Genomic DNA, 22801 nt, shown 5'->3' on the forward strand with positions numbered 1-22801 from the left:
TGGGGGCAGACAGCGTGGGGGGAGGGTCGGAGAGGGAGAGGCCGGGGGACGGGGGAAGAGGGAAAACGAAAGAAAGGGTGGGCACAAAAGAGCAGGAGAGCGAGGGAAGTCCCTGTATCTTCTCCCTCGCCAGTTGTCTGTTGCTCCACTTTAGACACGTACACGGTTTCATCAGGGGCGTGCATCAGACTGTCACACAGTCGGCACCCAGGATATTAAGCTTTCGCGTCCCTCCTGGCCTGGGTAGGGACCTGCTCGTGATCAGGGGAAAGGTGGAAGCCTACGGAAAGAAGGACCAGCCCAAGGAGGAGCGCTCATCTCTCCAACCCCGTCTGAAAGCGCTCAGTCTCTCTCCTTCTCTCTCTCTCTCTCTCTCTCTCGCTATCTCTCGGTTTCTTCCTTCCCTTTCCCACACCAAGGGAAGTCGTGTGAAATCGGGACACTTGTAGAGGGCGGCGGTCTTAAGCTGGAGTCTGAGCTTTTCAGAGTCTCTATTTTTCTCACCACCTGCTGAGAATGACTCTTTTCTAATGAAGTATTTTGGGGAAAAAAAAAGACAAGAAAAAAACTACAAAAAAGAGCGAGCAAAGAACTATTTTCTGATCTACTTTAAAGGATATGAAAACTATTTCATCAGAAAAAAGAAATATATAATTACTGGTAATCTGTTATTGAGTGACAATTGGGTGGACTCGTGTTGTTTCTTTTTGTTTGCTTCATTTGCTAGAACTCACAAGTTCATAGCACATAAACACACACACACTCATGCGTGTGTGCACACACACACACACACACACACACACACACACACAGTGTCTCAAGCAATGGCACAGAAGAGCAACAAAGAGACACAGATTATGCTAGACGAGGAGAAGCGAGAGGGGGCACATTCAGAAAAGGGAGCAGAGAACCAGTAAAACATTTCAGCAGAGCTGGTTGGTGGGGGGTGCTCAGCCCTCGGACCCATAGCTGCCCTGGTCCACATGTTCCACAGCCTGGCACATCGTGCCCCACTCCCTATGCCCCATACCCATCTCTGAGCCTGGGCAGAGTCAAACCAGGGCAGGTAGAAGGTAGGAAGGGGCAAGCCAGATTCAGAAAGAGGGCGCTATGGATCAAGCCAGCTGTCATCCATGATTCTTTGCTACTGCTGTTGGGTTCGTGTTATTTCTTTTTACTTGGATTTCTCGTTTCCCTCTAAGAACACGTTAACGAGCGCCGCTGTGTCCGCGCAGGCGATCTGGTTCAGCTCTGTACGCCTGCTGTCTTCTAGTGTGTGAGAGTAATTTGTATGAATTTGGCTAATTCTACACTCTGGATGTTGTAGCTTCCAATACAACAGAGTTTGGGATGCAGTCTTGGAAATCCGGGGCTGTTCCAGATGGCTGTGGAACGCAGGGGGAAGCCAACCATGTTTTTCTGAGAGCTTTGGCAAGTGGGAGAAGTCTAGGTTAGGCAGTGTGACAAGTGTTCACACGTCCCACCTATGCTGGTACCGTGCAACTCTGTAGGAACACATAGACACTGCAGTGGTTCAGCTGAATCTCAAACAACTGAAGTGAACTGGAGACTTTCTGTGCCTACTTGGCTTTTATAATGTCGCTGCCAACTGCTGATTTGTTGCATAGATGAGGTCTTTGCCATATCTGTAGCACTGATTGGATATTTGATTAGCCAATAAGAAATGGTGGTAGAGAGGGCAAAAACCAAAAAGCAGACTGTGGACATGAAGCTGCAGTGACTCTCTGGGCCACCAGGACAAGCTCCTGCCTACGCTATGTCAAGTACACTCATAAAGAAATATTTTGTGTGTGTGTGTGTATGTGTGTCTGTGTGTGTTCTTTAGGTGTTCCAGACATGCTTCCCCTCTAAAACACAGCCTGCATACAAATATCATTTAGAAAGGAGAACACACACACAAGCACACACACGACACACACACCGCAATGCTGCAGTTTGGTGACTTGATCTTTTAAAAATCATTTTTATTATGCCAGCTTCATGTAGAATCTGCATTTTACAGAATACACACACATGCACACACACAAACTGCCTCGATGCCTTTTTGAGTTTTTATGTTACAATTGGCCACTCTTATTGGTTCACTTTAGCAAATCATAAAACTGTCTAGTTTTTCAGTTGTTTATTTGTTTTTATAAATAGATACTCATACAGCGTTAAAACACACTTTGGGGGAATAACGTGAGCAGTTGACGTCTGCTGAACAGCTTAACGAAATGAAGTTCTAAAACGACTACATTTAGAACAATGTGACTGGCTTTGTCACATTGTTTTCCTCTGTGGATATCTCCTGCCTTTTGGTCCTCTCTCTCCCTCCCTCTCTCTCTCCCTCTGTCTCTCTCACTCGCTCTCTCTCTCTCTCTCTCTCTCTCTCTCTCTCTCTCTCTCTCTCTGTCCCTTCACTCTTTCTCCTCTGTCCTTCTCCTTGGTGTGCGTGTAATGCAAGAATGTCTGTGCCGTAACCAAACCTTCCCATTATCTACACACACATATACATGTTATGCACATTTAATTAACAGACTTTGTTCAAAAACAAACAAACAAAACAAAAAAAACATACATTGACCCGGTGGACATCTTTATGATTAAGAGAAATATCACTATTGTATATTTTTATACAATGTTCACTTTCTGACACTTGATTTGCTTCCAGTGAGCTGCTTCGTATTCTCTTCTCAGACGTTTTTGACCCGTGTGAGTGAAAGTTGCCTACGGTCGTTCTGCACACTGTTAAGGGTTTTAATATTTAGACTCAGCTGTCGTGGACCACGTGAGGTCGGTGCGTGGTGAAAGCGAATCAGAAATCGAATATAAAATATATATCTTCGCTGTTTACATTTCATGGCGTTTTCAGTGATTCACATTGTAGTTTGTGTTTCCTTATGGTCGCGTGTATTCACGCGTGTCCAGGTGACCCACGCGGGCGCTGGGACTCTTGAGTGGGTTGGCAAAGCACAAGAAGGTGTGCGCGGGGGACATTGCTGGCCTTCTCCGGGCGGCTCGTGCGCTCCTGCCGTCCTTTTCTAACAGTGTCGAGCTCAGCCCCGAGGATGAAGATGGCGATTTTGGGTGCGAATAGCCTTGCGCTACGCCAAGCGGATATATTTATTGAGCCTATTGTGAAGAATCGTTCTGGGTTGTTTGTTTTTTTCATGGAGAGTCATTGTGAATCACTCGTAGTCTGACCACCGAGTGTTGAGACGGAGCTGGATGTGAGCTCTGCGTGTTTCCTCGGATGTGAAGTCAGCCAGCAATGTTTGAAATGATCGGCTCCATATTTACATAGATGTTCTTTGCTCCGCCATCCGTCAGTGCAAGCAAGTAAATAAATGATATACAACAGACTTCACAAAAATTGGAAGTAAACCGTTGAAAAAAAACGGGAAAACCGCTGCACAAATATGGCTTTTACAGACATGAATTATTGCTAGTCCTGGATCGATGTACCATGATCTTACCTTGAATTAGGACACAAGTAAGTTCAGGCTTTATCAGTGTCCAGGAAACAAACTGGTAACCTAGTGTGTCGGGTCGTCCCGGTTTGTCCAATTCCCGATGTGCTCTTGCCTCAACAGATCTCAACTGGTAAATCCCACCTTTCTAGAAATTACTTGTATCGGTTTGTATCTGAAACACACCTGCCTCGCTCAAACCGGAGGACACGATCGTAACTGAGATAATAACTCAGATCTACTTCCGGCTCCAAAGTTGTTATAATATCAGAAAAAAAAGTAGTGGTTTTCTATAGGGGATCGTAAAGTTACAATCAGTACATTTAGGAATAGGAAACATTTTTGACTGTTAAGGTTGCTGTATGACGTTTTAGGTGTTTTTTTTAACAGATTAAACATTTTACAGAAAACGGCACATTATTTCTTCAATGTAGATGGCCATTCATTTAAGATCTCCAGTGTTTTATTAATATGGATAAATGGAGTAAGAAAATGCTGTTTAGTTCCAAAACATACTGATTGAAGCTTCAGATAGCGCTTTGTCGCTTTGGGTATTGTTGAGGACTTGAAAGATTAAATCGAGATCATGTAAGTGTTGGCTACAAATCTGCCGAAGTGCTCGGCCATTGGGCGCACGCACACACGTCACTCTCAACGTCCTTCGCACAGATGTGAACCAGGTGGATAGATGTTAGTTCATCTGTTCTTTTGTTTTTTACTCTTCATACTCAAAACGGTATTTTTATTTCAGGGAATTATGCATGGCATTTACCATAATTTAATTAATTTATGTCAGTTTATTTATTTGTTCTGAATTCTTTTTGTCAACAGAAAAATAAAGAAACATATTTGAAAAAGCTCTCAAATAATTTGTGTTCAGTGATGGTGAGTCTTTATCTGGTTGATTTACTATAGTACTTTACAATCCGTTGAATTTATAGCGATTAATTTTCCTATAAGAAATGTTAAACAATTCTAGGCTACTGTCTAAGTCACTCTTGCGATCTTCAAAAAGTCTTGTGTTTTGTTAAGTGCAGCGAAAAGCTATTTACAGCACTTCACCATTATTGCAAAAAATCTCCAGTTCCGCCCGCATGTGCGCTGTCCAGTCCCGTGGTGCTGAACGGAGGCACAGACGTTTGCAGTGTGAGGTATAATGGCTGGATTCTATAAAAAGGTGAGACGGATTTTGACTGATACCTCGCTGCGCCTATAGGATTGCAGCAACGGCAGCCGGTTAACACGTTCAACCACTTGAATCACTTGCTGGGTGGGTGCACATGCAGGACAATGTTGTAGCCGAAAAAAAGCTGAAAGTGCTAAATCTTTAGCACCGGATGTTCTTTTTACGGGATTTCACGATGCGATGGTGAAAGCATGAAGTGTGCGGAGGGTCTGAGGCGCTGTGAAGCAAGTCTGCCCTCGGATTAGCCACCACTTATGCTAGTTCGGATCCGCCAGCTGCGGCTTTTGCGTCCCGACTGGCGCTCTGCGGCATGTGACCGCCAGTCCAACCTGCTAGCAGCGGGGCTGAGAAAAGCCGGCTCGCCCCTATGGATCTGACTCATGGATGCCTTCGGTACCCCCTTTAACAGCAGCCCAGACCGCAGGGGCCACGATGCCGAGAGACAAGGGCTGGATGCAGACTCGGAGCCTGCCGCCTGGTCCGGGACTCTCAACCCCCTGGACTGCTTTGCGGCGGCCCCCATGGGATCTGCTACGGCCGGCTTCTGGACGGCTGTGTTCGACTACGATGCGAACTCTGAGGACGAGCTGAGTCTTCGGAAGGGCGACCGGGTGGAAGTCCTGTCCAAAGACTCGCTGGTGTCAGGAGACGAGGGATGGTGGACGGGAATGATCGAAGACCGTGTCGGTATTTTCCCCAGTAACTACGTTAGCAGCGGTAATGGCATCTCAGAGAAGATCCAGAACACACCAGATAAGGACTACTCCGTAGCTCAGCTGCACCGTAAGTACTGAGGCTCGGACAGTCGCGGTTGCTATTTGTGTTCATTTCATCACTGTCTGAGACAAAGCATTAGACATTCTCGATCTCGCGCGTCATCATACACCGAGACATTGCTCGTGCACGCTCCTCGGCGGCCTAAGAGCCCATGTGTATCGTTTGCCCTGCTTAATCGACATGCGCCCCGCCTCTCTCAGAGGGGACATGGATTGTTTCGATATGGCCCTTCTCCGCGCGCTACTGCAGTGGTAACACAAAAACTCAACTGATACCCTAGCCAGCAAGGCGCTCGGTTGCACGCCCTTTGTTTGTTGTGAAGCGAGAACTCAGTAGACTAGACAGAACCATTCATCTCTTCTAAGTAGTGTGTTTTGTAAACGTACAGTTCATCACATTGTTCCCTGCTTTTTCGAGAACTGTCACAAGGTCGGTCCGAGTAGTGAGGTTTCGGGAGTGGTGTAGATCTGAGAGAGATCTGGCGGACCAGAAAAGCTTCTTTCCCGCAAATCTGTTGAAGCACACAAACGTATCAAACGTAGCGCGCTCGCCAGAGTATTGATTTATCTCCATTTACAGCAGCTCTGTGGAATCGGGTGACGTGTGCAGGTTTCACTGTTGTTCCTCTAAGGCCATGTGCTGCAGTCAGCCAACAGACACTGTATCACACATTACATCCTTCCTGCTCCCAACTCAAAACTCTCCCTAAAGTGTGTGTGTGTGTGTGTGTGTGTGTGTGTGTGTGTGTGTGTGTGTGTGCTGCTTGCATTTGTGTCTGTGTGCATGTGCATGTGTATATGTGTGTATGTGTGTGTATGCTGCTAAAGGCTTCAGACTTGGGGGACTACTCCAGGTGTGGGATTCTTAGGCTGTCAGGACAAACTCCCTTTATTCCCAGGACTAGCAGTAGGTGGTCTCAGGACTATCCGTAGGCAGTCCCAGGACTACCAGTAGGTGGTCCAAAAACTACCAGTACCAGTCTCACTGAAACCTCCTTACTGGCTCCCTCTATGTGAGACAGTTTAACTGTTGCAGAGCTCTGTAGTTCAGCTCCATCACATGGTGTCCATGCACTTCAGTCTTTTTGACAGCCCCATCAGTGTCTGGGGCCTTGGCCCATGTGAAGGGCGCACGTATCCACATGTGTGTGCAAGCCTCATCTACGGCGTGAGGCTTTGAGACTCCACTTGCTCCCACGTTCATTCCCACGCATGCTGCTTGCCTGTGCTCCTTGTCTACGTCCTTGTGGGGTAGCTGCTGGTCTAGATTTATATCCTGAGGTTTCTCCCAGCTGAAACATTAATTAGGGTAACAGGCTACTCCACCCAATGCTACATCTGACGTCACTCTCTCTACTTCTTCGCTGCAGATCACATCTCTCAAATTAGAGGCACTGCAGCTTAACTAAAGGATTTCAGATCTGATACTGAAACTCAAGTATTGGAAGACACCCTTTGGCCAGTTCCTTAGGTGTCAGAGACAGGACATATACAAATCTGTTGAATAAAAGTTTTTTTCGTGTGCTGGGCTCCCGTTCTCTCATCCTTCTTCGCTGTCTTCCTCATTAAAGCATTCTCCCCTTATCAATTCCACAGCCAAATGTGTCCAGTTTGTATCAAAGTGAAACCTAACGTCTATAATGGCAGTAGCCTCCTATGACTGCTCACTAGGTTGAATCAGGATGTGTTTGATCCTCTCAGACTGTCAGCAGCCCTTATAGCACATCCTGCTACTTGAAGCCAATAAGGCTTGAGTTGGTGCAGAATCAGGTGAGCATAACCCTAATCCCCCCAAGAGGTGACCCTTCCATTTAAAAAATATCAACAACCTTTATACCTGGTGATACGTGAAGGCTAAAGTCTTTTTTTAAAAGTCTTCCTTCTTTTGCTAGTGCTGGAGATTGACTTTGGCGAGCTCGTTCTGGAGGAGATGATCGGTGTGGGTGGCTTCGGGAAGGTCTACCGGGCCGTGTGGCAGGGGCTGGAGGTCGCGGTGAAGGCAGCCCGCCGTGACCCGGACGAGGACGCGGCGCAGACCCTAGAGAGCGTGCGGCAGGAGGCCAAGCTCTTCGCCATGCTGTGCCACCCCAACATCATGGCACTTCTGGGCGTGTGCCTGCGCGAGCCCAACCTGTGCCTGGTGATGGAGTACGCCCGGGGAGGGCCGCTGAACCGGGCGCTGGCAGGGAAGCGTATCCCTCCGCACACACTGGTGGACTGGGCTGTGCAGATCGCCCGTGCCATGCACTACCTCCACTGTCAGGCTATCGTTCCCATCATACACAGAGACCTCAAATCCAGCAACAGTAAGTGCAGTTTTGCTTATGACTATGCGGTGTGGCTGTATTGTCTGTGTGTATGTTGTCTGTTGTCTGAGCAGAATGTTTTCCTTTAGCACAGTAGTGGAAAACAAGATGTTTTTTTTAGTATGCACGGTGTGTATTTTTCTGTGTGTGTGTGTGTGTGTGTGTGTGTGTGTGCTTGCATACAGGGAACTTTAATCCTGTATCTTGCAGAATAATTGCCCTGTCAGATCCCTTAAACCCCAAGCTCATTACTAAGGATTTGCTCTTACCTTCACTCCCTTGGCCCCTGTTGGCTGATAAGAACGGGCCCTCATTTCTCATTGGCCAGAAAGGCATCATTAGCTGAAGACCTTGCATGCTATTTGCTGATATGTTGATGTGTTAAGTCTGCCTGACTTCCGTTTTTGGCCTGCTGTGAGTGGACTTTGTGTGGGTGGGGTGCCCCTTGCTACATGAGGTTATACCTTAGCTGCTCTCATTCTCTGCCATGAGGCAATTCTACATCCGCTATAGTTTTTTTTTCCCGGTGTTTACCAGATCCATATATACAGACCTCTCTAAACGCTGCTTACGATGAGACAACCTCTAACAGGCTCTTTCTTTTCCTTTCTTGTTCTGTTTGTCCATATCTTCATCTTCGTTCGTTTTCATTCCTCATTCCTTAAATGCTCATTGTCCGGTTATTTTGTCTCTCTAAAAACTCTGACCTTTATTATATTCTTTCTGATGCCATATCATTTTAAACGCCAAAATCTGCCCCATTCAATGCCATCCATTTCAAACACCACCCTGTCCTCACACCAAATCCAAACGAACCCACATCACATCTCCGTTAAATAATCGTCACCCGAAACCCTGTAATCATCATCGTCATCGTCATCACTATCACCATGCCCTAGTCCTGATTCTGCAGCGGGTAGAGAATGAGGATTTGAGTAATAAGACTCTCAAGATCACGGATTTTGGCTTGGCGAGAGAGTGGCACCGAACCACTAAGATGAGTGCGGCAGGCACGTACGCGTGGATGGCGCCGGAGGTCATTCGCTCCTCCACCTTCTCCAAGGGCAGCGATGTCTGGAGGTAAGCACATGCATGTGCACACGCAAGTGTGTGCTTGGAGCGCTGACTATTTTCTCTAGCTCTGACTACAAAACCGGTGTATTTGCTAGGAAACAAATCACCTGGAGCAGCATTGAAGTTCCAATATGACTGATCATTTGACTGGTCAATTTGTCTTGCTGACCTTTGAACCTTCTTAATTCCCAAGTGTTATCACACCTAAAATAGTACTGAGGTAAACTGTGATTTTACTGTGTAAAAGAATAGTAATGGAATGGATTTATTTCCTTTCCAATGCTGTAATTCTGTCTTTACCAACATGACTGGCAATTGAGGTCATCAGTTCCCAGTCAGGATCTGCCCTTCTTCTCTCTGGTCTGATCTCTTTGAAGTGGCACTCAGTTATTTCTAAGCGCAGGGCTTTCAACACTCTAGACAGGGATTGCACAGACATGTTTTAAGAGCGTGAGATATAGGAAGTGCTTTGTCGTGTGTGTGTGTGTGTGTGTGTGTGTGTGTGTGTTTTTCCTCTAGCTAAAATCTACAGAAGCTAATTGAAACTATTATAGCTATGACAGCTTTATCATTGGACATGTCAGTAGTCAAATGTAAATGTTGAATATTTCACCATACATTGTAAGTCACTCTTTGTGACTTCCTCCTACTTTTACACATGATGATTTTACAACAGATTGTGTCATGCACATGTACTGCTGAGAGATTTCATTGTGTCATTTTTCTGTAAGGTCTATCTGGAAAACACGACAGAGAAAAAGGTTTTAGTGTCTCCAGTAGTCCGTCCCCCAGCGATTCGTCACACTTATACTCTAATAATCAAATAGAATATACCTGAATATTTTACCCAAGGTCTTTATGAATCACACTCTTTCCCACTCTATGTCTCACGCTCCTCCCCCCCACCCCCATACACCCACATTCCCACTCCTGTAGTTACGGGGTGCTCTTGTGGGAGTTGTTAACAGGTGAGGTGCCATTCCGTGGCATCGATGCCCTGGCAGTGGCATACGGAGTGGCCATGAATAAGCTGGCATTGCCGATCCCGTCCACGTGTCCCGAACCTTTCACCCACCTCATGGAAGGTAAGTCGCCACCCCGCTGCGCTTAGCACCGAGCGAAACACACACCCACCTGTTTATTACTGTATGTAGGTACTATTCCCCTACGATTAGCGTATTCACCCGCAAGACTTTGGTAAGAGACGCTTGTAGGATGACACAGCACTGCAGATGGAAACGGATGTTGAAAATCAACTTATTATATGTGGTTATCAGTCATGTGCTCCAGTTTCAAAGGTAAGTTCGAAATTAAAATGATGCGGTTGTCATTCTTGCAGACTGCTGGAACACGGAGCCCCACTCACGGCCATCTTTCTCCGGCATCCTGGATCAGCTCACCGCCATCGAGGAGTCCGGCTTCTTTGAGATGCCCGCCGAGTCTTTCCACTCGCTGCAGGATGACTGGAAGCTGGAGATCCAGGAAATGTTTGACCAGCTGAGGGCCAAAGAGAAGGTCAGAGGTCGCTGATGACTGCATGCACGGTCATTCAGGGAGATGCAGAGACTGCATGCACGGTCATTCAGGGACATGCAGAGACTGCATGCACGGTCATTCAGGGACAAGTGGAGTTTAGCTGGTTGGTCCAGGATGTGTCTCCTACTTTACAGGAACCCGGTTCACCTTTGGACCTGTTAACTTATCAATCTATGTAAACCTCTCAAGGAGTAGCGCATGTCATGTCTGTTAGGCTTGCCATTATGTATTTATGTGTTCATCGTAACACCCCCCCCTCCCCCCCACAGGAGTTGAGGTCATGGGAGGAGGAGCTCAGCCGTGCTGCACTTCAGCAGAAGTGTCAGGAGGAGGCGCTGCGGAGGCGCGAGCAGGAGCTGGCAGAGCGGGAGATCCACATCCTGGAGCGGGAGCTCAATGTCATCATCCACCAGCTGTACCAGGAGACGCCACGGGTGGAGCACCGGCACGGCAAGTTCCGGCGGAGCAGACTCAAGCTGCGGGACGGCAACCGCATCAGCCTACCCTCGGGTACGGAGAAATGCGGGACGGAGGGAATGGGTGGACCGTTGTCTGATGATCCACGAGTCTCTCACTCTGATGTTTGTGCATGTCTGTGTAGGCATGCGCACGTACGCATTTACGTCTGTCTGTCAGATTTTCAGCATAAGATCACGGTGCAAGCCTCTCCAAATCTTGACCGAAGGCGGAGTCTGCTGGGCAGTAGCTCCACCCCTCCATCCAGCCCTCCTGTTTTGCCCCGCCTCCGTGCTATACAGTGTGAGAGATCACAGTAGTTCTTCATCATTCACAGTCGCTTACAGTGGGTCTTTGCTGAATGGTTCTGTAGTGTGGAAACACATGAAAGTGGCTGCATAATTTATTTTTCTATGATCTCAGTGGCCCCTGGGGTCAGAGGTCAGGGTTGGAGCCGTAATGCCGCATTCCAGCTTGACGAGGAGGAGGAAAGGAAGAGTTCTCGCAAGAAGGGCAGAGCACGTGGAACAGGACCACTCAGGGAACACAGCGCTGATGAAAGGTGTGTGTGTGTGTGTGTTTATATTTTGATATATACAAGCACCACTATTTTCACACCATTCTGAGATCACAATTTAAGACCGTTATCACTTTTGTCTGCCTAGATCATGTCCTGTTTATTAAAGTAACTATATGAACACATGAACCTAGCAGAGCAATGACTGAATGAATTTATGGATAAAGTCATATCCATTTCTAGAAGTAGGATCACCCAGTTAGTGTTTTGATATCAAAAATAATTATATAAGGTTATATTTCTCTTTTTTTCTTTTTCTCTGTCTCTCTTCATCTCTTTCTCTCTCTCTCTCTCTCTCTCTCTCTCTCTCTCTCTCTCTCTCTTTTATTGCTATGCTCACTATCTGATTGACCAACTAGAAAACCATGAAAAGTCTTTTATATATATATATATATATATATATATATATATAGATAGATATATATATATATATATATATATATATATATATATATATATATATATATATATATATATATATATATATATATATATATATATATTTTTACATAAACCAAAAAGAGCATTCAGCTATTGGTACAAACCTTGGAATTCCATAAGGACCCAAGCATCCTCCCGGAAAGGATCCATTTCCACTACACAGTGGCATTCCTGTATTATCCAATTTGACCTTCTTCCTTTCTCTCCAAAGTCAAGTCAAGATGGCTTTATTGGCATGACTGTACAAAATATAGTATTGCCAAAGCACTGAAAATGTTTACATTTAACTTCACATAATACTAATAATAACTTCCACCACCAATAATATTAATAATAGTTTTAAAAACTCACATAATAACAAATAACAGTTTTAAAGTAACTTTAACAAGTCAATAGGACATTAACAATATAGTGTAACTATTTACTATGTAAACATTTAGTTGGTCTGTGTGTGTGTGTGTGAGAGTAGGAATGAAGAGAGGGAAGGATGTTACCGTCTCTCAGGTGGTGGCAAGTTGCTACATAATTTGCAGCAAGGGTTGATGTGTGCCCTGCTCCAAGAAAGATTTGTCATTTTCATATTAGGTTGTATCATTATGTAATAATATATAATAAATATGTATTATTATGTTTTGTATTTTTAATGTAAATTTGTCACATACATTTAACATTTTTTCACAGTAAAGAAAAACATGCATCACTGTCTCAACCTCTCTCTATTTCTCGTATAACATTACAACATTTCCCGGACACTTTTATCCAAAGCAACTTACAATTGTGACCAATTGCAACTTTAGCAACTTTCTGAGGGTTAAGGGATTTGCTCATGGGCCCAGCAGTGGTGATTTGGGGACGGTGGGGCTTTAACCAGCAACCTTCTGGTTTCCAGTCATGTGTGTTAGCTACTGAACTACTCCCTCTCTCTCCCTTTCTCTCCTCAGTTTAACGACTCCGAAGGAGGGAAGTAGGCAGCGTTCCTGCAGCGCTCCCAACCTCCGTCGCTCCCCCCGACACAGCCCTGCCGTGCCCGGAGTGCCCTGCCTCCCAGAGACCGGTAACGCCCCTGCCGTGCCCCTTCCTACCACCCCCTATCATCACCCACCCTCTCTATGGGGAAGCCCCAGAAGCTCCGCCCACGCTCATATTCAGGCACACCCAGTGAAGGCCCCGCCCAGCAGGGCATGCGCAAATCCTACCACAGGAACGCTGTCAGCTGCATTCCAATTGGTAAGGAAGCACGGCAGGGCTTCTTGCTTCTGCTGTTGCTAAGTGACACATCAGCCAATCAGGGGTCTATGTTTACATTGATTTTTTTCTAGGAGCAAAGGATTGGTTTGATTGGTTTTCTCAGCTTCAGCCGGTGGAGTGGGTCATATTAATGGGCTTCGCTGTGGGCCTCTCCTCCCCCGCTAAATGCATAAGCACGGCTTTAAAGCCTCCTGTAACCAGCATACACGCCGCTCAGACAAGCTGGTCTAAGAGAGATGATGCAACACTCGGAAACATCTTGCTTCATCCTGTTCTCCCTGTACCTCTCTCTCTCTCTCCCACTCTCTCTCTCTCCCTCTCTCTCTCTCTCTCTCTCTCTCTCTCTCTCCCTAGACCCCCTCTCTTCTTCGCTCTTTTGGCTTTCTGTATCATTTTCTTTCTCTCTCTTTCTTACCTTGTAGAAAATGAAGATTGCTGTTATCCATCTGAGGCCCCCAACTCGCCCAGCCTGTCCTACCTCTGCATCCCCTTCCACAGAGAAGGGTCTGTTTCCGACGGTTACGGCACAGAGAGCAGTGCAATTGGCCATGGCCCTGACTCCTCCCCCATTTGCTCCAGGCGGAGCCCCGGCGGGAGTCGAAGGTCAGAGCTGGTGCTGCTGGGCTGTGGTGCTGTGCTGGCAGTCGTGGGGCTGGGCAGCAACCTGCTGGAGGTGAGCAGGGTGGAGGAGAGCATCCGCCCACGCTGGGAGGGGCTTTTTCATCGAGGGGGCGGGCAGAGGCAGAGCACCAGCCCGCCCACCCGGAAAGCGTCCAAACGGGACAGCCCCTTGAGGCCGCCACCCCTCCCCTCCTCCCTCACCCTCCTATCGCTGTCGTCCGTGTCGGACTGTAACTCCACCCGCTCTCTCTTGCGCTCCGACAGCGAGGAGCTCCTGGTGCTCCGCCCACCGCCGCCCCCGCCGCCGCTGGAGCCGCCCGTCAACCCGCTCGTCAACACCCATCTGGAGAGTTTCAAACGCAACCCACGGCAGTCGCTCACGCCCACGCATGTGCCTTCGGCACCCAGCACCACCCGCACCTTGCATCGCACACCCTCTGACGGGGCGATAAAGAAGCGCTGCCCGACAAACCACACCCACCCCAACCACCACCCACTGGCTGCCAAAACAACGCAGGAGCACACAGGTCATGAAACTGACACATTATTATCACCTTGAAGTATTTTCTTTATAGCAGTGCCTGACAGTAGGTTTACATCTTGGAATGTACAGCAGTTGTTTCTCATGACTGTAACAATTTAAATAAAGATTGTAAGTTCCACTGTACATTCCTATAAATACTTGTATCAGAGCATTGTTGAAATCTGAATTCTGCAGAATAGTTTACTTTTTCCTTGATGGCAGATCTAATATGGTTTCTTTTAGCATCAGATTTTGAATGAATTTGGGTTTTCGATGAAATTGAAAATAATTTCACTTTTTGTAAAACGTAATTTTTAAGTCAGATTCATTTTTCTGGTCATTTACACAAACATCATATGTTTACATATCAAGTGACAACAAATTGTAATTTATACAGTTCAGTATAAAGAAAAGTGTAAAACTATTTAGTTTTTTGCACTGTGTATCAAATATTTGGTGCAATAATATAGGTATTTAATTCTGCACGTAAGATATGTAATACCAAATAAATATAATGTACAAATTTACCTGCTAATTCACAGCAGATTATAAATAATTTTCACGCCTATTCCATGTTCCCAGAACATCTTCAAACATTTTCTTGCCCATTACAAACCTCTATTACCCCACACCATGCTCCCTTGCCTACTATGTTCATATTTGTCCACTCAATTTAAGGACTCTATGTTTCTTAAATGATGACATGGCAGTTTACAGATGTAAAGTGAGAGAAATGTCACTTGCTCTCACATCATACTGAGTTATTGATGTGCTCTAATTTTATGTCTTCTCTGACCCTGTTGATAATTCCTGCAGTGAGTCCATGGCCTGTGAGGGAAGAGTCCATGGAAGTGCCCCGACTGCCTGACCCCAACCTCGTCTTCCCGCCCACCCCGCGCCGCCGTTGCCAACCAGAGCGTCCCAAAACACTTGACTTCCTCGCCAGGCCCCGCCCCTCTCCTCGAGCCCGCTGCGAGGCCCAATGGGGTGACTCCCCAGCTCCACCCTCCAGCACAGAAACCCCATCCACAGTAGAGTTTGGAGGGGGTGTGGCTGTCCTGCCGACTCCGATGGAACAGCCAACCCTGTCCTCTCCTTGGGTGAATGACAGTCTCCTGGACCAACAGGATGAGGGCCAGTGCAGGGACGGCACCCAGCTCCTCAAATTAGATCCCATTCTACCCAGAGACTCGCCCCGCAGAGCGCGCCCTGGGTTCTGGTCCTGACTGAACTCGCTGTCCTGAGTGGAATCGAATCCAACCTACTGTGCCATCTGTTTGAGGCTTATACCCCATCTCTCACGCAGCCCACTATTGCAAAACAGAGACGGGGAGTGTCCATTGTGCTCCACCTGAAGCAGTTAGAGGTCAGACCCAACTCTCAAATATAACTAGTGTTCTACTTAAATCAGAGGGGAACCTGCACGTAACCCAACAAACCCAGTGTTAGGTTTAAAAGCAAGTCCACTCCCTGTATACAGGCCTTTCTCCTGCCTGACTGCAACACCTCTCTCTGCTAACCTAACCCAGCTTGATTGCATGGGTGTTCCGGCTTCCTCTGCACCCGGGGATAATGTTCCGGTCCAATTCGGCTCCACCCCAGGATTCCGGAAAGGTTCAGAGAGCTGCTCGTGATGCACAAACGAGACCAGAACACTAGCGCTGCATATTTTAGCTCTCTTTCTAATGGACTACAGAAAGGATCCCTATGCATTGAAGTACACCATGTGTTGCTTCCCAACCATGGTGATGTAACCTCAAAATTGTACATTTATATACTGTTTAAATCTTGTCTTAGGTAGGATCCAGTGCTTTGGTTCTATGTGATAGAGCAACCCTAGGCTTTCTTACCAGTTGCTCTCTGTATGTGGAGGGGGGGTCTCCCTCTTCACAGCATGTCATTATGGCACATGAAAGAAATGCTCGTAAATACTCTACACTGGATCGCCCTGCTGGAGGATGGGCGTGTGTGGGCTCCAAAGTCCCTCCCCATCTCCGGAGAGACAGTGGCCTGGCGGGTTCAGCGCAGAGGCATGAAGCAACTCTGAAACCTTTTAGAATTCCAACATTTTATTTCGACCATGTATATTTGCGTGTATACAAAGTGCTCTTTTTTTTCCTTCAGCCTTCTGAGTGCAAAGCAGGTCATGTGCTTCTGCAGAAGGGCGGAGTTTTGGTTAGAAAATGGTATGTAATGATCGCAGTAGCACGAGAAGTACCGATGTTTCACTTTATTTTTGCTGTTTTCCCACTGTGATTAATCCTTTCTTCACCGAGTCTTAGCTGACAAGCAAACATATCTAATCTAAAAACTCATTTAATCATCAGCATTTTATACTTCGGTACAGTTCACTGATGATCTAGTAGAATTACAACCGTTATCATAACAGAACAGTAATCACACGGTATATTTCTGTAGTATAACAACACTTTGGTGTTGTGCCAAAGAAAGAGGCAGTCATGTACATCCAGAATGGCTTCATAAGAGAAATGTTTTCACCACTCTGTAAATATCTGTAAATATCTCACAAATTTGCAACAAGCAAGGTAAAAAGATGCAATCTGACAAAAAGCTAATATATTATTGCTATGGTAACTGTGTGTGTGTGTGTGGGGGGGGGGGGTTGGGGGGGTTGATGATGGGTAGCATCTCTACAAACGTGTGAGGATATGGTTGACTTTTTTTGGTAATCTTTGTTTTGCCTTTTGTTCAGATTTTTTATATTTATTATGTGTGGTTACAAATGTTCTCACAGATAGACTTCAGGAAGCCAAGCTCGAGCAAACTCATGTTTATAGACCACTAGCATTTGAGCCAAATAGTGATTTCAGTACTTTCTTCCTCCTTATAAATTCTTTAAATTCCTGTATAATTTGCCTTTTGGTCAGAATGCATATGTGAAACAAACGTGTTAGAATCTGCTCATGTTCTGCATGTGTTGAAATGCAGGACATGCTATTTGCTGCATAAGCTGTTCAGTGTTCATGCTAGCACCTATCTTGACTCAATATAAAGCAGTTATGTTTGGCTAACTCCCCTGCATCCCTGTGTTGACAAAGTTCCCTCCTGAGACAAAACAAACTCAAAACCAAAACACTGAATTGTTCTTTTCCCCCTGCTGGCCAGAATATCTGTCCAATCACAGTCCACCAAGGCCAACTTTCAAAGTAGGATGAACCCAACCCAGAATTGAACTAAAGTTTGAACCTGCTGTAATCCTGAAACTGCCTCTGTTTTTTTATTCTGACCTGAAGCTGACAAAACTGCATCTGATCATTCTAACTGTGTGACGTCTCTGCAGACTTCACGGGCAGTGTGTGCGTGTGCTGCGTGTATGTATGTGTGTGTGTTTGATGTATGTAGTGCAGGTGGATGGAGCATGCGAGTGTGTGTGTGGGTGCGTGTGTGTACATGCCTGTGCATGCTTATGTTCATGTCGTGTGTATGTGTGTGTTTGGTGCAAGTAGTGACAGTGGATGGAGTGCATTTGTGTGCATGTTTGCATTCTGTATATTTGTGGGTATGTGGGTGTGTGTGGGTGTGTTTGGAGCATGCAGCGGTGGTGGGTGGATGGTGTGTGTGCGTGGGCATGCATGCGCATGCATGCCATGTGTGTGTTTAGTGTATGTCGGGGAGGTGGATGGAGGGTGTGTGTGTGTGTTTAGTGTATGTATGGGAGGTGGATGGAGGGTGTGTGTGTGTGTGTGTGTGTTGAGTGTACGTAGGGGAGGTGGATGGAGGGTGTGTGTGTGTTTAGTGTACGTAGGGGAGGTGGATGGAGGGTGTGTGTGTGTGTGTGTGTGTGTGTGTGTGTTTAGTGTATGGAGGGGAGGTGGATGGAGGGTGTGTGTATGTGTTTAGTGTATGGAGGGGAGGTGGATGGAGGGTGTGTGTGTGTGTGTGTGTGTGTGTGTGTGTGTGTGTGTTTAGTGTACGTAGTGGAGGTGGATGGAGCGTTTGGATTCTGAGAGCCCAGAGCTGGCTTAGCTAGCCATGGAACGACAGCTGCTCAATCTGCTGTGAGGTTCGTATTTGAACTCAAGTACAGGAGACTTGAATAAACTTGAGTAAGACCTGAATAAACCTGTTCAAACGCCCTGCTGTGTGTTAAAAAACATCATGCTATATGAGCTTAACAACTGTAAATAAAACCATATGATTGCATCATCTGATAAAACCAGTAAGTCTGACCAACCATGCATTTAGTAGTTTTGTATTTTCATGTGTACACTGTCGTAAAATTGTATTTTCATGTGCATAAAATCACTTTATGGACTGAAAGTTCGGGTTAACGAACACTGTGATTTGCTTTATGATCATTTAACGATCACCTGATTATATGTTCACTATCATTACTTAATTTCATTATGTCCAATTTAAATCTCCAAAATTATTTCAAATCTACATTTACACACATATACAAATGTGCTGTTATAGAGCTCTTTTTCCATTCTCTGTCAAGATCCTGTGGGTCAGCCTGCTAGACTAGAACGCTGACCAATCTGTAACCAAGAACCATTTCCATGGAGCTTCACCATGGCAACCATAATAGAACGGGGACATCTACACTCTGCTGCAGCTATCTGTGATCGTAGCAGTAAACCGCTGAAATAGATTCATGTTAACTTACAGAACAAGTAGGATGACAAGCAAGTCAGGTTACCTACGGTCATTACTTGCAGATGGCAACCTAATGGCAGACTGCCAAACTTGGTAAGGCTCATTAGTTCTACACGGTATTATTCAGTGCATCATCTGGGTAATGATTTTTAACTGAAACTTGCATTGATTGACAGATTTTAAAATGTAAAACGTTAAATTTTTGCATTTTAAGAACCTAATATGAGAGAGATATTCCCAAAAATTCCTTTGATGAATATCGAGAATATCCCTATAAATGTCCTGATAAGATTCATTCAGATATCAAATCTGCACTCTGTAAAAATCTGGGCATGTATCACATGCAGTATAATGTCAAACAAAGCTCACTCTGAAAAATACTTCAATACCAATAAACACAAACTTTATTTTGCACTTAACATTGTCATGACTATTCTGGATTTCAATATGATACGTGGAAGAAATACATACCTTCCAAGCATTTCAAGCCAAGCACAGATTCCGTGGTTATTTGTGCTTTCAGACACTTAAAACGTGAACATGGGTTTCTTGCCAGAGTAGAAAAATCCTATCTGTCACGACATCAAAGTGATCTGATCTTTTAAGTGGCACAGTGAGTTGGTTGTTCCAACTAGAATGTTTCTCTCACAGATCTTTGAGTGCTCTTTTAAGCACGTACTGTATTACACCATCTGTTCAGTGAAGACATGTAGAAAATACACACGTTTCATAATATGTAGGGCAGGTGCTAAAGGATTTGAGATGTTTGATGTTTGATGAGATGCTCTGTACTAAAGTTCAATGGGGGCAACAGAGATCCTGAATGTGATATCCTATAATGTGTCCCAGCAAGCCAGGTTTTTTTTAATTAGGTTTGTGTGTGATTGTTGGTATGGGTTACCTAACTCCACATCGAGTGATTTATTCGTTTTCACACTTAAACAAAAGTGACTACTGCTTTGTCGAGCTTGCGGTTCGGGTCTGTACAGATATGCTTTACACAAATCAGGGACCACCTCACAAATGGAGCACACGCATGAGGAGCTGTGGGGATATGGTGACTGGCCACGAAGACCCGGCGTCTGGTCCAGCTTCTAACCCGAAACTTGACATCACGTGGCCTTCACGCAGCAAGCCAAAGTCTTGGTCCATGACAACGTTCACGACATCATGAAGAGCTGCTAGTGGCAAGGATCAGAGGCGCGGTGTCCGCAGGACAGGAAGGGGGATGGGCCGAAGCCGGGACTCCAACCGGCTGGCGATGTGAACGGGAACTCCAAGCACGGGAGATGGCAGGAAGGAGGGAAGACCTTACGGACACTCTTTCTTCTCCCGCTGTGCGACACGGCGGATCTTCATCTCCGTCAGCTGGATATAGCGGATCACGTTGGTGTCTGCAGCGCCCATCCGTCCATGTCACACATACACACACGTGCAAACACAAAGACTCATTTTTATAAACATTAACGAAGGCAATTCATGGCCGTCAGCTGGAAGAATTCTAGGTCGTATCAAATGAGTCTTGACACATGATTGCATAGCAACACAGATATTGCACAGAGATGCCATGGCATTGCATAGCAACACAATAGCACTGGTTGAGTAAGACAAATTGCCTTATTGAAACCATATTGTAACTAACTTGTCTTACTGTAACCATCAATATGTTGCACCAGGGAATGTATGTATTACGCTTCCAAATTTCTACAAATAGGACCATATAGATGTCAACAAGTCTCTACAAATGATGTACTCTCCACAAAAATGGAAATACACTACAAATGAGAGACACAGAGACAAATCATGAAGTGGCAAAGAAAATGCATTCTTCTGTACTATATTTCCTTAAGTATTAACAATTTACTGTATACTGTCTGGTCAGGCTTTGATGTCTGTCTTTGTTCAGAGAACAAAAAAAAAACACTTTGACAACATTGAGTGAGCACATGAAATAACAAAACCTGAAATAACAGGTGGACTCCCTCTGCGTGTGTGTGTGTGTGTGTGTGTGTGTGTGTGTGTGTGTGTGTGTGTGTGTGTGTGTGTGTGTGTGTGTCGTGCTCTGACCTGAGGGCTCTTGTTTGTGGGACTCCTGTAGGTAGTGTAGAGCCTTGTGGTAGTCTCCCAAGTGGTAATAAGCAACACCTGAGCGATACAATGCTTTGAAGTTCTCTCCTTCTTTCCTTAGAACCTTCAGGCAGTACTCTTTCACCCGCTCATAGTTCACCAACTCCATCTGTAACAGACAGGCTAGATGCACCCAAACAGCCACACCGCAAAAAGAAGGGAGAGGCAGAAAAGAAGAACAATAAACACGTATCAGTTTAGAATGAATTATTTTCAGGTATTCTTTTGTTCTCTTTGTATGTTAAAATGAGCCCATTGGGTTTATGAAAAGCGCATTATACACTGAATAATAATAATAATAATAATGATAATAATAATAATGATAAACAATTTAATTTTTAAGTGTAATATAAGGCAAACGAGCGCTTAAGTTTAGAATGTCTACGTGTCAGTCCACGTTGATTTAACATATGCTTGGCTACGGAGTGATGTCATCCTGCATGACTCAGATTGTATTTACTAGGGCTCTGTAGTCCGTTTCACCTCAAAGTCTAAAACGCCAGTACTGAACGTGACTGATGGTTTATGCATAAGTAAGCAGAATTTATTTCAAACCCCTTAGAGGCTTTCATATGCCTTAAATATACAGCATATGTCTACTACTGTCTGCATGCAGTTCGCGTCAGTCATTTGCTGAAAGAAAAACCCGCGCGCTACAGGTTTACCTACCCGCAAGGCTGTTGTAGCATTCCAGCTCCGCGCTCTCCACCGCGCCTTTCTGCTCGTCGGTAAGGCTGGACTTGCTAATGCCCGGTAGCACGGAGGACGGGGACTTCGAGTTGACGTCGGGGTCGCCGAGCACGCGACACAGACCTTTCATCTCTAACAGCGCGCGGTGGTATTTCCCGATCGCCTCTCGGTATTTCTTGTCCTTGTAGCACTGTGTACCCTGGGTCTTGAAATCCAGAGCGCGCTTCACCAGGTCCGCGGGCTCATTATGTGGCGGTTGCTTCACTACCGAACCTCCGTGGTGGCGACAGTGTTGCTGGTAACGCGCGTCGCGGCTCCGTCCGCCGGGGGGCTGAGCGCACGCTGGGTGCCGCGGCGATCCGACATTTCCGCTGCTAATCACCCCCTCCGCGTCGCCGTCCGCGCGGGGTTTCCCTTCATAGACCGCTTTGTCCAGACTCATCCCTCTGCCTAAGCGGATCGCGGTGAGCCGACACGAGTTTCCTCAACACGATATCAAACCGCTCGATTCCGCCCGCTTCTGACACTGCGGTTGGCTCCGTGAGCTCGCGCTCTTCCCCGCGCCACTACATCCCCTTGTAATTTCGATTCCGTACGGCGGTGTTCCCGTCAGTGCGGCGAGCCGGCGGCTGAGCCAGTCATTCCTGTAGTGTCAGAATAAGCGACTCTAAATAAGTCTGAGCGACTTCGATAGGTCCCCGTCACTACCGCAGCGATGCCGGTCAGCCTGGCCCGTCGCCTTCCGAACGACAGAATGATCCTCGAGCGGAGGAGAGCGCGCGCATCCCTCGACGACGCAGGTGGTCGTGCTCGTTCTGCCTACGAGACACCACGGATTCTACCCGATAACGTCTTTAATGCAGTTCTTGCGAGGTCTCTCCGATGTAAATCTAGACGACCGCAACATAACCGTGGAAAAATTGATTTTCTTGTCCACCTACGAAGGTGGCTAAGCAACTGGTCAATTAAGATTTATTACCACCCTGCAAAGCGCCGTTTCACTGCAAGTTTGATTAAAAAATAAATTTAAAAAAATTATAATCTTATGCGTTGTTGGAAGCATTATGAGAGCAGAATTGGAGCTTATGTTATATGAACTGGAGTAGGCCTGTATGCTATAAATTAATATTTTTTTTCTGCATTGCAG

General features: G+C 46.0%; 2 protein-coding genes across 4 annotated transcripts; one reads left to right on the plus strand and one right to left on the minus strand.

Moving 5' to 3' along the window:
• Positions 1–8: 8 nt before the first annotated feature.
• map3k9 (mitogen-activated protein kinase kinase kinase 9) lies at positions 9–19107 on the plus strand. 3 transcript variants are annotated; one of them, XM_027005778.3, is made up of 11 exons: positions 9–5442; positions 7328–7741; positions 8641–8821; positions 9752–9900; positions 10155–10330; positions 10621–10861; positions 10988–11110; positions 11231–11369; positions 12767–12879; positions 13496–14221; positions 15034–19107. In XM_027005778.3, the coding sequence occupies exons 1-11, from the start codon at positions 5040–5042 to the stop codon at positions 15441–15443; spliced, it is 3075 nt and encodes a 1024-aa protein (XP_026861579.2). In that variant the 5' UTR covers positions 9–5039; the 3' UTR covers positions 15444–19107. The 3 variants fall into 3 exon arrangements, with proteins under 3 accessions (XP_026861579.2, XP_081580444.1, XP_081580445.1); XM_081724319.1 differs by lacking the exon at positions 9–5442 and adding an exon at positions 5449–7205; XM_081724318.1 differs by lacking the exon at positions 10988–11110.
• Positions 19108–19218: 111 nt separating this feature from the next.
• Positions 19219–22444, minus strand: ttc9 (tetratricopeptide repeat domain 9). The gene is made up of 3 exons (XM_035531894.2): positions 21634–22444; positions 20905–21087; positions 19219–20231 (listed from the first exon to the last, which is right to left on the minus strand). The coding sequence occupies exons 1-3, from the start codon at positions 22094–22096 to the stop codon at positions 20149–20151; spliced, it is 729 nt and encodes a 242-aa protein (XP_035387787.1). The 5' UTR covers positions 22097–22444; the 3' UTR covers positions 19219–20148.
• Between the last annotated feature and the right edge of the window lie 357 nt (positions 22445–22801).

This window comes from Electrophorus electricus, chromosome 12, assembly GCF_041902795.1.
Source record: "Electrophorus electricus isolate QZ-2024a chromosome 12, ASM4190279v1, whole genome shotgun sequence".
Lineage (NCBI taxonomy): Eukaryota > Metazoa > Chordata > Actinopteri > Gymnotiformes > Gymnotidae > Electrophorus > Electrophorus electricus.

Excerpts from the sequence above, each read along its gene's own strand:
- map3k9 (XM_027005778.3), top strand. The coding sequence starts at position 5,040 with ATGGATGCCTTCGGTACCCCCTTTAACAGCAGCCCAGACCGCAGGGGC. Across the intron at positions 5,443-7,327 it reads CTCCGTAGCTCAGCTGCACC|TGCTGGAGATTGACTTTGGC; the intron begins GTAAGTACTGAG and ends TTCTTTTGCTAG. Across the intron at positions 7,742-8,640 it reads AGACCTCAAATCCAGCAACA|TCCTGATTCTGCAGCGGGTA; the intron begins GTAAGTGCAGTT and ends ACCATGCCCTAG.
- ttc9 (XM_035531894.2), bottom strand. The coding sequence starts at position 22,096 with ATGAGTCTGGACAAAGCGGTCTATGAAGGGAAACCCCGCGCGGACGGC. Across the intron at positions 21,088-21,633 it reads ATGCTACAACAGCCTTGCGG|CCTGTCTGTTACAGATGGAG; the intron begins GTAGGTAAACCT and ends GGGTGCATCTAG. Across the intron at positions 20,232-20,904 it reads CCACAAACAAGAGCCCTCAG|ACACCAACGTGATCCGCTAT; the intron begins GTCAGAGCACGA and ends TGGGCGCTGCAG.